The 15561-nt window shown below is 37.7% G+C and overlaps 1 protein-coding gene across 2 annotated transcripts in view; it reads right to left on the bottom strand.

Annotated features, from left to right (window-relative positions):
- ANKRD13C (ankyrin repeat domain 13C) overlaps positions 1-14445 on the bottom strand; it is a 97165-nt gene extending 82720 nt beyond the window's left edge. The window contains exon 1 of one of the 2 annotated variants that reach the window (XM_032426170.1): positions 13463-14445. In XM_032426170.1, coding sequence (XP_032282061.1) covers positions 13463-13907 — 445 coding nt within the window. In that variant the 5' untranslated portion in view covers positions 13908-14445. The remainder of the gene's footprint in view (positions 1-13462) is intronic. The other variant, XM_032426162.1, reaches the window with a different exon arrangement.
- Positions 14446-15561: the final 1116 nt, after the last annotated feature.

Raw genomic sequence — 15561 nt, 5'->3', positions numbered from 1 at the left:
ATTAATTGATGAATATATAAATAAAATATTGTACATCTGTGCAATGGAATATTATTTGGCAACAGTAAGGAACAAAATTCTGATATATGTCACAACATGGATGAACCTTGAAAACAATGTGCTAAGTGAAAGAAGCCAGTCATAAAGACCACATATTGTTTGATTCCACTTACATGAAATGTCTAGAGAAAGTAGATTAGTGGCTATCTAGGGCTGAGGGAAATGGGGAGTGGGGCTGGAAGTAAAAGGTAAAGGGTACAGGATTTCTTTTTAATTGTGGTGATGGCTACACAACTTTGAATACACCAAAAGCCATTTAACTGTACAATTTAAATGGATCAAATGTTTCTTGATATGTGAATTATATCACAATAAAGTTGTTTAAAATAAATAAATAGAGGGTAAGTGGGGGATAAGTAAAGTTGCTAGAATTGCAGCAAATATTTACTCATGCTCCTAATAATTTCTTCCTTATAAAAGCCTTTGTACTGGATATCTTATTTTGCCTTAATAATCATTACCCAGGTAGGGGCACCTGGCTGGCTCAGTCAGAAGAGCATGTGACTCTTGATCTCGGGGTTGTGAGTTCAAGCCCCACACTGGGTGTAGAGATCACTAAAAAAATAAATAAACTTAAAAAAAATCATCACCCAGGTTAGTCCAGCTGTGGACTAAAATAGGCTTTCTTGCCCACTTGCTTCTTTGGTATGAATTTTTCTATTCAATAAGGTACTAGAAATAGCTTGCTTGCTTTATTATTATTATTTTTATTTATTTATTTATTTATTTTGCTACTGCTATAATCCTAAGGACAGCAGTAAATGAAGGCAAAAGGAAGGGGTTGGCTTGCTGTAGGACACAAACTTGCTCCTGCCATCTGTTTCCCATATATATCTTTCAGAGAGAGAGAGGGTGAGAGGGGCAGGGAGAGGCAGAGGAAGAGAGAGAATCCCAAGCAGGCTCCACGCCCAATGCAGAGCCTGATGTGGGGCTCAATCCCACCACCCCGAGATCACGACCCAAGCTGAAACCAAGAGTCTGACACTCAACCAACTGAACCACCCAGGTACCCATCTGTTTCCCATATTAGACACATTCTCATCCTCTAATTCAGAGACATGACATAAATAAAGTTTTACTAGAACACAACCACGTGTTGATTGTTTATCAATTGTTGATGGCAACTTTCATGCAACAGATGGTACAACCTGCAAGCCTGTATTTACTATCTTGCCCTTTTTAAAAAAAAATTTTTTTAATTGAAGTATAGTTAACATACAATGTTGCATTAGTTTCAGGTGTATACCATAGTGATTCAACAACTCTGTAACTATCTTGCCCTTTAATTATGTTTGTAGACCCCTGCTGTAATCAGTAAGGGTTTCATGTCATACTGCATTGCTTCCAGGATAGAACACCTGTCGGTCAATATAATTTCTATACATAATCACACATTACTGTTATTAACACCTTCTCTCATAATCTAGTTTACTTGATTCTAGAGTCACTGTTTTGTTTCAATGTAAAATTCGAAGAGAAGTTCAAAGGTTCTGCTATCTTTCCAAAATTTTACCTGGAGGTAAAATCCATTCACTCTCACTTAATAAATACTTACTGAGCATTACTGTGTTCTAGGCATAGTGCTAGATATAAAAGATTCAACCATTAACAAGCTAGAAATAATTCTTGTCCTCACAGAGCTTATAGTCACAAAAGAGAAAAAAAATCAAAATGAAACAAAATAGATTGTGATAGGTGTTCAGAAAAATAACAAAAAGTTAAGACCAAAAATAATAATGAAAGACATAACCTTCTGATTTTTCAGGCAGGAAAATCTCTCTATGAGATAATGTTTAAAATGAGCTCTTAAAGGAGTAGGAACTAAGAACTCAATGAGAAGAAAAGCATTACAGCCAGAGACCAGAAATAACCTGACAGATTCAAGGAACTGAAAGAAAACAAGTATGGCCAGAACATAGGAAAAAAAGAGATTTGTACAAGATTATATCAGAGAAGCAGGCAGGGGCCAGATCATGCGGTGCTCTATAACTGTGGTAAGAAATATGAACTTAGGGATGCCTGGGTGGCTCAGTGGGTAAAGCGTCTGCCTTCGGCTCAGGTCATGATCCCAGGGTCCTGGGATGGAGCCCCGCATCGGGCTCCTTGCTCAGCAGGAAGCCAGCTTCTCCCTCTGCGGGCTGCTCCCCTGCTTGTGCTGTCTCTCTCTGTCTGTCAAATAAATAAAATTTTTTTTTTTAAAGAAATATGAACTTACTTTTAAGTGGAGAAGGCATTAAAGAATCTTGAACAGGGACATGACATGATACAAATTACATTTCAAGATCACCCTTGTTACCATATAGAGAATGGAATGGAGGGGGACACAAAGAGATTAGATATGAGCTGGTGTAGTATTCCACCGAAAAGATAGTAAAAACTGGTCTCAAAGTGGTGATGGAGACCAATCAGAGGAGACAGAAAGGAGGATGATTCAAAATAACCTGTTAGTTAGATATGTATGCTAGGAGGAGGAGGTGAGAAAAATGACCCCAATGACTGAGGCTTGAGCAACCAGATAATTAATGATGTGATTTAATAAATGACTGGGTGGACAGGTGGGAGGGGATAAGGTAGAAAATAATAACATTTTAAACAAGTAAATTTTGAAATATCTGAGATTCCCAAGTGGAGATGATTACAGAATCTGGGAACTTCAGGGAGAAGTCTAGATTAGAGATATAAATTTGACATTTAAAAAAAAAAAGACATTTGGGGCACCTGAGTGCTCAGTCGTTAAGCGTCTGCCTTCAGCTTGGGTCATGATCCCGGTGTCCTGGGATCGAGCCCCGCATCGGGCTCCCTGCTCAGTGGGAAGCCTGCCTCTCCCTCTCCCTCTCCCTCTCCCCACCCGCTTGTGTTCCCTCCCTTCCGCTGTGTCTCTCTCTCTGTCAAATAAATAAATAAAATCTTTTAAAAAAAGAAAAAGACATTTAAAATCAAACATATAAATTTGTGAATACCCATTTTTTTCCCTAAAGTAGAAAAGGTAGTAATAGTTACCTTTCCTCACTTCTCTATCTTCCAGGAGAAAAGAAAAAAGGACCATATTCTGAATGCTGACAATGGTGACAAGAAGAAAACAAGGAACTGATAACACCAGTTGCTGTCAAGAAGGATAACTGAGTGGGTAAAGATGAATGGGAGGGAAGCTTTTTTTTTTTTTTTTTTTAAGTAGGCTCCACGCCCAGCGTGGAACCCAACGGGGGGCCAGAACTCAGGACCTTAAGATCAAGACCTGAGCTGAAATCAACAGTTGGAAGCTTAACCAACTGAGTCACCCAGGCACCCCAGGAAGGAAACTATTTTTATAATGTATCTTTCATATCTTTTTATAACTTTGTAGCATGTGAATGTAATAACTTTTCAAAAAATTACACAAATTAAGGAGAATCCACCAAAGTCTAGACAGAGCACCTAGGTAAAGAAAGTAGGCCTTTATACACCTAGATTATTACTGTTTTCTTAAACCCTCAAGGAATATATAGATGAAAGGGTGGGGTGCCTAGGTGGCTCAGTCAGTTAACTGTCTAACTCTTGATTTCAGCTCAGGTCATGATCTCACGGTTGTGAGATCGAGCCCCAAGTCGGGCTCTGTGCTCAGCATGGAGTCTGCTTCAGATTCTCTCTCTCCTTCTCTTTTTGTCCCTCCCCCCTTCTAAAAAAATAAAATTTGGGGGGAAAAAAAACGGTAAAATCATCAGTACCTACTGAAGTAACAAATTAAAGTTACTATAACAAGTCAAAATTAATCACATTTTCAAAAGATTTATGAACTAGAAATGACTTTGTGTTCAACTATCCAATCCCTCTCATTTTACAGGTAAGTACATAATCAGAAATACATATTATAATTAAGGATACCAAATATCATGCTTTGATTTCAATATTTTAAATACAAATCATCATTATTTTCTTCATCCTCATCCTCCTCCCCCTCTAGCCAACACTGGATTTTCTTTACTGGCCAAGGATACCATGAAACTAAGAGCTCAAATGTCCCAGTTAATCCTCTTCTACTATTCCCTCAATTTTCTAAGACCTCACCCTGCTGCTTCAGCTAATTTGTTACATAAAAGATACTAAAAACTTAAAATAACCTTCTGCCAACTTTCCACAAATCTGAAATAAGATGCCTTGGTTCTAATTTGGTAAATAAACTGAATTCTGTTCTGTCAAATGAATAAAAAAATATTCCAGTAACGTTAGGACCACTGCAGTGCTAATGTATGCAAATTATCAACCAAAAGGCTAGATTTACAGGACATCTATTGTATGTGCCCTGCACTATGCTATATACTTTATAAACCTTATCTTACCCTGACACCCTGTGAGACAAATACTATTCCTATTTCACAGGTAAGAAAAATAAAGCTAATAATAGCTAGGTAACTTCCTAAAATTATATATCTAGAAATGTGTGAGTCATGACTCTAAAATCTGTATGCTTTTTACTGGACCAATAGTTTTCAAACTTTTTGGTCTCAAGACCCCTTTTATACTCTTAAGAATTATTAAAGATCTTTTATATGGATTAATTATTTATATGGACAAATCTGTTGATATTTACTATATTAGTAATTAAATGTAAAACTTTATTAATTTTACATTTACAATAACTCCATTACATATCAATATAAATTTTTTATGAAAAAAAACTTTTCTAAAACAAAAATAAATGACAGGAGTGTGCTATTTTAAACTCTTTAAAAATTAAAATAAATTTCTTTTATGTCTGGCTTAATAAACAACTAGATTTTTATAATTATTTCTGCACTGAATCGTGGAAATTTGCTTTGGTTTGAAGTATACGAAGAAAATCTAGATTCAGAACATACACAGTTGAAATAAAAAGAGTATTTTAATAGCCTTTTTAAATAATTGTAGATGTTCTTTGCTACTACACCAAAACTCAGTAAGTGGTGATTTCTTAAAGGTTAGCTGCAATGTTAAATCTAAAGCCATATCAATAAACTTTTTCTATTGAGTTACATTGAAATCCATTGGTTTCTCTTGCACTTTAAATGGATCTTTTACTGATGCATGATTTTGAAACATCATGCACTGATCATCTGAAAAATGCAAGTTGACTGAGTTATACAGATCTTCCAAATGTCAACACATTTCTTTATACAAAAAGAAAAAAATCACATTTGGTAATATCACCAATCTGGCCAGAGAAGTCTTTAAATATTGGGAAGCTGTCAAACTTAGTGAGAGAAACTATCAACCTTAGTGTGACAAAGACGAATTTCCCAAATTCTAATTTTTGATTCAAAGCTTGAATTTTTCAATTGGCAACAAATACTACCAATTATTTTCTGTGAAGTCACAGGCTCACTTCATTCTTTTTTCCAGAAAATTTCTGCCAAGTATCCAAATTGGAATAACCATAGTTTGTCTGTAAGCTGTTCTTTCAAGTAAAAATGGTGTTCCATGACAAAAGCTGCTAGTTTGGCTTACCACTCAAACAACTATACAAATGTTTTCCCTTATTTTCCCTTCATTATGCAGAAGAACATCATGCAAAATCTACATTATGTCACAAAGAGTATCAAAAAGATAAGTACTCGAGATTAAGACTTAATAAAATTAATCATTTCTATAGCTTCATCAAAGACATTAAGTGAAATTGGCTTTTTTTTTTTTATTTTAACTACAAGTATGTGGCAGTGAATACGCAATGAATATTAGCAGTTTCGGTGCCTTGATTCGTACTCAGGGTCCAAAAATTTTACCCACCACTGCTTTTGTGCCATCGGCAAAAATATCAGCACAGTGAAAAAGGCAAGCAATGACTTTATATTATTACAAAAATAGTTTTGATTTCACCTTCCCCCTAACTAGTGAGAAAACAGGAAATTCTAAGTATTAGAACCAACATAGCTCCAGCTTCTACAGACACCTTCAAGTCCCATCCAAGCAAGAGGTAAAAAAGGGAGAATTTTTGTATTTTCTCTCATAAATAGTACTATACTACTAAAACCCACATACACACATAATATTACATCCATCATAGACTCCTAACCAGCTCTACCTTCTCATTATTTTCAAAGCTACCCCCACTTTTAATAGCATGTTAAACTGACCTTTGCCCATCCAAGTTTCTGCTTCACATAGCAGCCAGATTGAGTGTTTTAAAATCAGATCGTATTACTCCTCTGCTCAAAATCCTCACTTCCTATTTTGCTCAGAGTAAAAGCCAAAATCCTTAACAATGGTCTATAAAAGTTCTACAAGCTTATACCCACAGCTACCTCTCAAATCTCCTATCTCCTACCACTCTTCCTCTTGGACCAGCCACACCTGGCCTTCCTTCACCCCTTGAACATGGTACCTTTACATTTGTTATTCTCTGTCTGAAACTCTGTTCTGCCAGATAGCTGTTCCTTAATTTTCTTTAGGTGACTTTAAATTTCTCTTATCCCTGATGTCTTCCCTGACCCTGACCTCAATGAAATACTACTTCCTCTCCCCTGTACACCCAGCACTCTCTATTCTCCTTACCCTGCTTTATTTCACTCCATGATATTTATCATTATCAGTCATACCACATATTTATTAGTTTATCTTCCCCCATTAGAATGTAAGTTCCATGAGAGCAGGGACTTTTGGCCACTTTGTTCATTGCTGTAACCCCAGCATCTTAAACACTGTCTCATATTAGTTCAGTATGTATCAGTTAAATGAAGGAATGAATGAACAAAGAAAAGAAAAAAATACTATAAAGAACCATTAGAATAGTGTTAAAATCTGTGTTTACTCTCCAAAAAGCATTCCACCCCGGACCAAGGCAGGTCTCCACATGATTCTCTATGAAAGCCAACCAAAGGATATTTATGCTTAAGAGGATATTCAACACAGCATAGGTGGTTTTATAGAATTCAGTATAGTGCTGAGTAAGAGAGCACATGCATTCACGTGCCTGATAAATATCTACAGCCAAGAAGCCAAATACTCTAAACCAAGTCACACCAGTAGATTAAAGATGACTTGTAGGAGAGTCAAATAAACCTAACCCTTTAGCACACTGACAGGCAGTATAAATTAAAGTACCAGATAAAACCGCAACTGAAGTACTATCTTAACCTCAAGAACAAGAATGTCGGGGCGCCTGGGTGGCTCAGTTGGTTAAGCGACTGCCTTCGGCTCAGGTCATGATCCTGGAGTCCCGGGATCAAGTCCTGCATCGGGCTCCCTGTTCAGCAGGGAGTCTGCTTCTCCCTCTGACCCTCCCCCCTCTCATGCTCTCTCTATCTCATTCTCTCTCTCAAATAAATAAATAAAATCTTTAAAAAAAAAAAAAAAAAGAACAAGAATGTCTTCTGATGAAAGGTACTTAACAGCACAAGTGAGAGTAAGATATTGGTATCTGTGGATATTACTATTATATTAGCCTTTGGAGTTAAAATAGTTTCAATTGCAGTCTCCCAATTGAGACTATAATGCCCCACAAGGTAGATATTATTGTATCTCCTTATTTCAGTAGTTAAGTAAACAGTATAATTTCATAAAAACCAGTTTGTAGAGAAGCATGGTCTCAAAGTTAGATCTAAGTCCAAATACAGAGACAGCCTTCCAGTTTTGCAGATAATCTTTGGGATTTCAACAAGAGTAACAGGCTCAAGAATAGATGAAGTTCAACTAAGCCACACAGTTAAACCTCATACATCCTTATAACAAACACCATTCATAATTTTCAGACAGGAAAAAGACCTTTTCTCTTTTCCCTACCCCATTTTACATGCTGCAGTACTGCTCTAAAACTGATCTTCCATCTATCCCCCAATGAAATAAATAGTATGTGAACAGGAACACACCGTTTGGTCTGCCCAGCCCCCACTCAATTTTTGAGGAACTATGCTCATTTTCTAGAACCCAAAGCATGCTATTACACTGTACTATGCATTAAATCTCTATGACTCAAGAATGACATTAACTTGGGACAGACTGCCTAGAATTCTGTTATTCAAGGAGTCCTCCAGAATTCTCCTGCCTTATTGAGGATGCAAAAAACAGAACATGGTCAATAACTGTTCATTTCTGCTTCCTTTTTTTGCCAAAGTTGAAAGGTCAGAATTCCTGCTCCTATTATAGCTCAGTACAGGAAAGGAGAGAAGAGGATTACCCCCCCCCCACCCACTTCTGAGGTAGCTCTGCAGATGTGTTCACATCACAATTCTAAGTGTGAAGAAACATTCTAATACTTATAGTGATGCCATCAGGAAACATATCCACTTAACCCAAGGACAGTCCTACTCTGTTAGGAGATACACGAGGACGAAAAGATGAGAGGAAGGTCATATTCACATTGTCATAAAGATCAACTGAATCAACCCTGATAGATCAGTGAAGTGACAGATTTCACTGCCAAAACACCCTCATACTAAGTGAAGGTGCAGGACACTTTAATGGATTATCTTAAGCCTCCAGAAACTACTTCACTTTTTTTCTAAGACAAACTGAGGTCTGCCTTTCAAAAACAAAGTCCAGAAAAGACCACAAAAAACGAGGAGAAAAATACAAAACTATTACTGTTCTTCTAAAAGATGTGCCATCATTTTAACCTTCCTGGCCAAAACTGTTCACCTAAGGCTTAATTCAAGAATTTTTTTTTTTTGCCATGGAAGTCTAACTTTATAGTCACTTCTCAAACAGACGTAAGATGCATTATTTTCTTGCATCACCCATCATAAAGATTTTAGTGACAAACACAAAGCAGAGAAAATAATATCAAAAGGAAATTTAAAGATGTATATAGAATAAGCCAAAATAAACCTACCACATAGGCACCAAACAGATTATCCTAATGCCTCAATTCTCAAAGATATATTTTTAATCATTTTGAAATTAAAATGTTTTAAAATCCTTGTCTGAAGAAATCTGCCAGCCACCAGGCAGAGAGGCTATACATATTAACCATTTCAATACCATTCCCTTGAGTTACCAACACTGGCAGCAATATTCTCAACTGAAATTTAACTTACATTTGAAATTTGTAATCATCTTGTGAAATAGCTACACAAAGAGTATGCTACAACTCAGTAAAAATAAAAATTAACTGTATGGAGAAGATGGCTTGTCACATGCCAGGCAATGTAATTAAAGGCAGCAGAAACTGCCAAATCTCTCAGAATACATCAGAAATTTCTCACATCTAAGAAAGGCTGGTTTAAGCAATTCGTATATCAAGGACTTTCATCACTCTGGTATCTCAAAGTTTACGAATGTCCAAGGGAAAGTACTTTACGTCTAAGGATATTTAACTCAAGGGAAAAAACAAAATTACAAGTTTAACAAATAGGAATTGCAGTCAAAATCAAGAAAGTGTTCTATATGCTTCATAAGCACTCTCAATTCTAAAGGTGCTAAAGAAGTAAAACTCATTACCATGGGAATTATTAAAAAAAAAAAAAAAGCATGTCACCATGATACTTAAACTACCAATGACAAAAAGTGATTCAGAAAAATTTTTACAATGTGAAGGCTTAGACTTAAACTTTAATTCTATACTAAAGAAAAAATAATATAGAACTAAAAATATACTAAAGATATAAAGTTTAATAAAATTTGTGTACATTTAATGTAATGTATCTTTTCCCCCACCCCCCAAAAAAATGCTTTTACTAAATATACAATGAGTCATAATCATTTGGCATATCTGAACATAGTATATTCATGATGTTATACCTATTACTGTATTTAACTTATATTTCAAAGATACGTTTGGATCCAAACACAGTATTCCTCAAAATAACTGATGACTCAGAAAAGGCAAATCATACTCAACCAACATTTTACCACAAAAGAAAAAGCTTGATCCTTGCTCCTATTCAAGTCAGTAATTTGTAAATATACATTACATACGCACTCCAAAAAAAGTTTATCGAATCAGAAATCACTGGAAACTCAAAGAGCTAATGAATAGTGAGCTAAACAGTGACCAAATTAAGGTTCAATAAGCTTTCCAGCTAGGTAGAATAAAGGATCAAAACTAACAAGATAAAAGTTAATAAATGTAAAGTCCTGTTTTAGGTTAAAAAAATAACTGCAAGAAGAGAGAGAATGGAGAGATAGCCAATCACTTGAGAAAAAGCAGTATTAAAAAGTTAACATACTCTTGCACTGTATTATTTAGTGTGTGCTTTTTAGTAATATACATTACTAAACGTATATTGCTTAGAGCAAGAGTCTCCTTTTTGTCTTTACTTATAAGGTTAGTCTTGAGCACCATCCTCAAAGGGAAGAATTAACAAACTGAATTTCATTGAAAGAAGATGATTAAAATTTTCATTTACTTATTTAACATAATTATATAATATTTACTATTTCAGGGGCCACCTAAGCAGTTTATAAACCAAGTCGTATGACGAATGGATACAGAAGTTAGGAATGTTTAACCTAAAGTTAAGAACATGATAGCTCTTGTCAAATATCTAAAGGGCTATCATGTGGATGAGGTAGCCCATTTATTTGTGCCATTACATAAAAAAAGAAACAGAACAAAGAAGAGTCAGAGATTTGGACTCTACAGAAAAACTCTGAAAGTTGTCAATGGCAAAATCTCTCCATAAGGCTACTATAAGGGGCCACCTGGGTGGCTCAGTCAGTTAAGCGTCTGCCTTTGGGTCAGGTCATGATTACAGGGTCCTGGGATTGAGCCCCGCATCGGTCTCCCTCTCCCTCTGCCTGCTGCTCTCCCTGCTTGTGCTCTCTCTCTGTCAAATAAATAAATAAACTCCTAAAAAAAAAAGCTACTATAAGGACTAAATGGGAAAATATATATTAAAAAACTTTGTTGTAAATTACCACATTACACATTATTAGAATTTACTTCTGTGCAGTATAGTGGGTCCTAAATCAATAGAAATATTTACAGAGGTTGACCACTGACTTGAGTCCCAGCTATTAGTTCAGTTCCCAGCTTTGCAATTTATACCAAGTATGCAACTTTAGCAAAGTTTCCTTGCATCTCTAGGTTTCACTTTCCTCACCTTTAAAATAAGGATAAAACAATCTGCTTTGCAAGGTTATTGTGAGAATTAAATGTGATAATGTAAGTAACATTTAACACAGTGCTGACACACTCAGTAAATTGTATCATCATCATCATCATCATGTTCTAGAAGGAATCTCTCTGGTGAATATAAAACTAACTATGTGGTATGATGTGGTATGAGTGTATGGCTTTGCTATGCACCTGTATGAGTGTATGAATCTGCTATGCATTTATCATGTTATAACAATCCAAATATATAGCTTTAATTTGTTTGGTGACTTAAAAAGCATTTATCTTTTGTAATGTGAAGGAAAAAATATTCTTAAAATCTAAATAAAGTACCCAGGTTAGTAAAATATCAGGAAATAAAGTAATGTAATGGGGAAATTATGCAGCTACAGAAAAAAAGGGACTAAAGTAGCAGCACATTAAATATAACCTACTCTTCCTAGGAGACTTCACAGCATGAGGTAAGAATATATTGCAGAGAAAAAAACAATTAACACTTTCCAGAGGTATGTGAACTATTGGTTACAATCATCAGAAATACCAACAATACAAGGGCAGCTAAGTAAATGCAAACATTTGGTATATCAAGGCAATTTAAAAAGTGAAGTTGAGTGGATAAAGGACAAGAGTTTAAGAGATTTAGGATTCTATTTACTTTGAACAGAATTAGTATTTTAATAAACCAACTCCGAAATGTTGGATTACAGAATATGTAAGCTCAATAATCCTATAATTCAGTACCTTCTGTGATTAACCAAGAGGGTCAATTGTAAAATACTATCCTATCGTACTTTGTCAGTCATATTCATCTCTCTTCTTTCAAAGGAAATTAACTCTCAAAAAGAAACTTTTATCTGTTTTCACAGATATTTCAAGGTAAATATTTTAAAGGTAATGACCCTATGAAAAAAATATATATATATACATATATACATACACCCACTATGAAGGCCAACTCTGACAAACTTCCTAATAAACAACGAATAACCTGAAACTACAACACATCTCCTAATACAAACTGTTTCCCAAAGGGTTAGAATATAATTACCATCAACAAACAATATTATGTTTGTTGCAACAACAGTAAAATGATTAAATAAGTGTAGGAATGAAAAACTGGGTGCAGCTTTCAGGTACTTTTTTTGGATTTGAATTATGATAAATGCCAGTGATATTATTACAATATTGTAAATTCAGATACAAGTGCAGTTGTCAGAGAATTATACAACCAATAGAAATCTTATTTTTTTAATCTCAATTTTGCCCTAATTTTAGATAAGAAGCCTAGAGTCCAATGGAATTAAGGGAGCTTATTCCTCAGGCAAGCATTTCATTAATATGTTATATATTATTTTGAACACAGAGTTGAGTGTGTTCTAATTGAATGTATACAACAGTCATGTTCAGTTAAAAGCAGAGCTATATCTGTCAATTACCCAATTTAAAACGGCTTATTAAATGTTGAAAATATGTGTTTACATTCGTTTTCATTAATAAATGTACTGTTGCTTAAATGTCAACTCAATCACATTACGTTTTTAAAACTAAAGAAACAAAAAATTCAGCTAATGAGTCAAGGAAGAAAGTAGAAATACAGTCCTTGAATAATAAATGATACTCTATTTTGTCATATAGGCTTCGATGAAGTTACTATGAAAAATCACAGTACTATTTTTAGTCAGTCATCAAGATGAAACATTATTAGCAATTACGTAAAACAAGCAAAACACTCAAAACTCCAACAAAATTTTAGCTACTCAAGTCACTTTTTACTTGCTCTAGGTATCAAATGCCAACAAATTTCTACCGTGTGGCTTTCAGAAACCAAAGCATTCTATATTCCATCTCAAATGCAAAGTGTAGACACTTTGTATCAAACTAAGTTTCATGAAAGCAGAGAAAAAGAAACAGACAACCTGATGGCAGGTAGAGATCACAACCAGTTGCAGTCAAGTTGGAATGTGTACCTGAGTAATGAAGGGAGGTGGGCCATTTATATGTTCAAAATTCGAGATCCCAAGGTGGGAGAGGGGGAAAGAAAGAAAAGAAACAGTTCCATAAACAAAGGAAGAAGGCCAAGTTGGATAAGAAGCAATTTAAAATTTCTTTGTCAAAAATCAATACATTGAAGGCCTGTCTCAAAGATAAACAGCTTCTCAGAGGAAACTCTGAAGTGGGCAAGGAGGAAACATTCCTTTGCACCCACAAGAACCAATCCCCTGACCACTGGCATGCTATTACTGAAACGGTCATGATTTACAGGCATTTGGCCCGGATGATGGGCAAAGGAAAGGAAAGAAAGGTCGGCTGGAGAGAAGCCTAGGATTCCATTGGCCTGGGGAGGCACACGCTAGGTTCGGGAAAGGAGAGGTGGGGAGAGGGACGAGCACTCCTCACCGTGATTATCTTTCTGTCCGATATTGTGCGTGCGGATGAGAGAAGACAGTCTCCTCACATCCCCCTTGAAGACGCACTCGTGTACTGGGTAGTGTGCGGGGCAATTGCCTCCATCTGCGACGACAGCAATGGGGTTGGTGCCCGCTAGAAGAGCCGGGGACTGGGAGGTGGTAGTCACGGAGGAACTGTGCAGCGGCAGGGCCGGGACGCCAGAGGGATTGGAGGAGGCCGGAGCTGTCTTCAGCTGCAGCCGGTGGTGATGGTTACTGAAGATCTTATGACAGGCTTTGCCGCCCTTGCCGCTGCCGCCTGTCCCAATCCTGCCTCCCGTAAAGGTGCCGCCGAGGGTAGCCGCCGCTTCCTCATCCCCGGGCTCCAGCAGGTCCCCCTCTTCTTTGCTGGGCTTGTGGCCTCTCCGCAGTGAGCGGATCTTCTCCCCGGTCATCGCCGCCAGGGGCAGAAAGGGGATCCGGGAGGCTCACCGCCCGCGACGGAGCTGGCGCTGCGGCGGCGCAAGGCGATTAGAGCGGTGGCCAGGCACCTCCAGCGCAGCATGAACTCTCAGAGCGCCCCCGAGCCCGGGACAAACGCATCTCCTGGAGGAAGAAGAGCCGGCTCTCGCCTAGGCACCAAGGGACGCGCGCTCGCTGGAGGGAGCTAGAGCTCAGGTGCCCACGACACCAGGATCCCTGTCCCTGCTGCCGCAGCCGCCTGCCTCACACGGAAAAACAGGGCGCGGCCATCTTACCCTGACTTCTCTCGCGAGAGCTCCCTCGGGAGGACGGAAGAAACACCGCGATAAGTGAGCTGCCTGCTCCCTCCCTTGCACCTTCCACTCCCGGAGAGCAACCCAGAGCCGGCTCCTCCCAGGCACCGTGTTTCCGCCCCAAGCTGAGGACAGGACCGTCGCGGTGGCCGCGCTTTTTCTGTGCAGTCTGAAACTTTTAACCTGCGTTTGAGATATTCGATGCATGTTATAAACGATGACTTAAACCCTCGGACCCCTGGGCCTCCTGCAGAGTAATGCAAACTGACGCCACTGCACACAGGATATGATGTCAGGGAGATGATGCACAAGACACTCGTTCACTAACCATTTTACTAAGCATCTACTCTGTGCCATATACTGAGCTAGGAAATTTATAAAACGCCACTCCTGGCTCCAAAGAGCTCAGCAGAGGAGGAAAGACAATTGGGTGTACAATATTTCAACTGCGCGACGAATGTGGGAAGCTGGATTGCACACACACACACACAAAAATAGGAGTGACAAATTTTAGTGTTGGGGTGTCAGAAAAGTCACCGTAGTTTAGGGGCTGACCGTGGAAAACAGGCTATTCAGCAAATGGGGAGAAGGGAGGTCACTCAAAGTTTTGTTAGATAAATGAATTTCAAGCAGATGTCAGAGTTTCAAGGAGGGGAGTGGACGTTAAAGGATGGCAAATAATAATTGTGTAACTGGAATATCACTGGGCTAGTTCCTGGCCAAACTGGACCCATCGTCAAATTCTAAAGAAGCCTAAATCTAACATCCCTAAAGTCTGGACCAAATAACTAAAGCTGTGGGGAACTAGAAGGGAGGAGAGTTAGCGAGATATCTTAAAGGTCTTCTTTCACCCATTTATCTCTCCAAAGCCCCATTTACACTGACAGTTGCTTCTCTCAAATCTCTTCTTTCTTAAATTTTATTGCCACCTCCATTCCCCCCGCAAATAAATAAATAACTTGTGGGAACTGGCAACTGGCCTCTCTTCATCCTTCCCTGCCACTCAGGTTTTCACTTCCCATCTTCTCTCAAATCTATTCAAACTATTTCTGCCCTTCTTTCCTTTCTTTTTTATTTTTTTTGTATGGGGGCGGTGAGGGTTGTTCCAATTATGTTCAAGCATTACCTAATCAGCACCTCAAAGGATCCTACTCAGAAAGCAGAAGAGACTGAACACATACATGCAAAAACATTTTGTTCTTCCACAAGAGCCAATATTTATTAACTCTAAGGCAAGCAGTATGCTTGGCACTTTATATGCTGTTATCTCCATGTGGTATTATTTTTAATCCTCACTCGACAGTTGAAAAACCAGCCCAATGCTTCAAAGCTG

The sequence above is a fragment of the Phoca vitulina genome, unplaced genomic scaffold, assembly GCF_004348235.1.
Source record: "Phoca vitulina isolate PV1807 unplaced genomic scaffold, GSC_HSeal_1.0 scaffold2, whole genome shotgun sequence".
NCBI lineage: Eukaryota > Metazoa > Chordata > Mammalia > Carnivora > Phocidae > Phoca > Phoca vitulina.
Note: the sequence above shows the minus strand (reverse complement) of the source record. Positions and strands in the feature narration are given on the sequence as shown.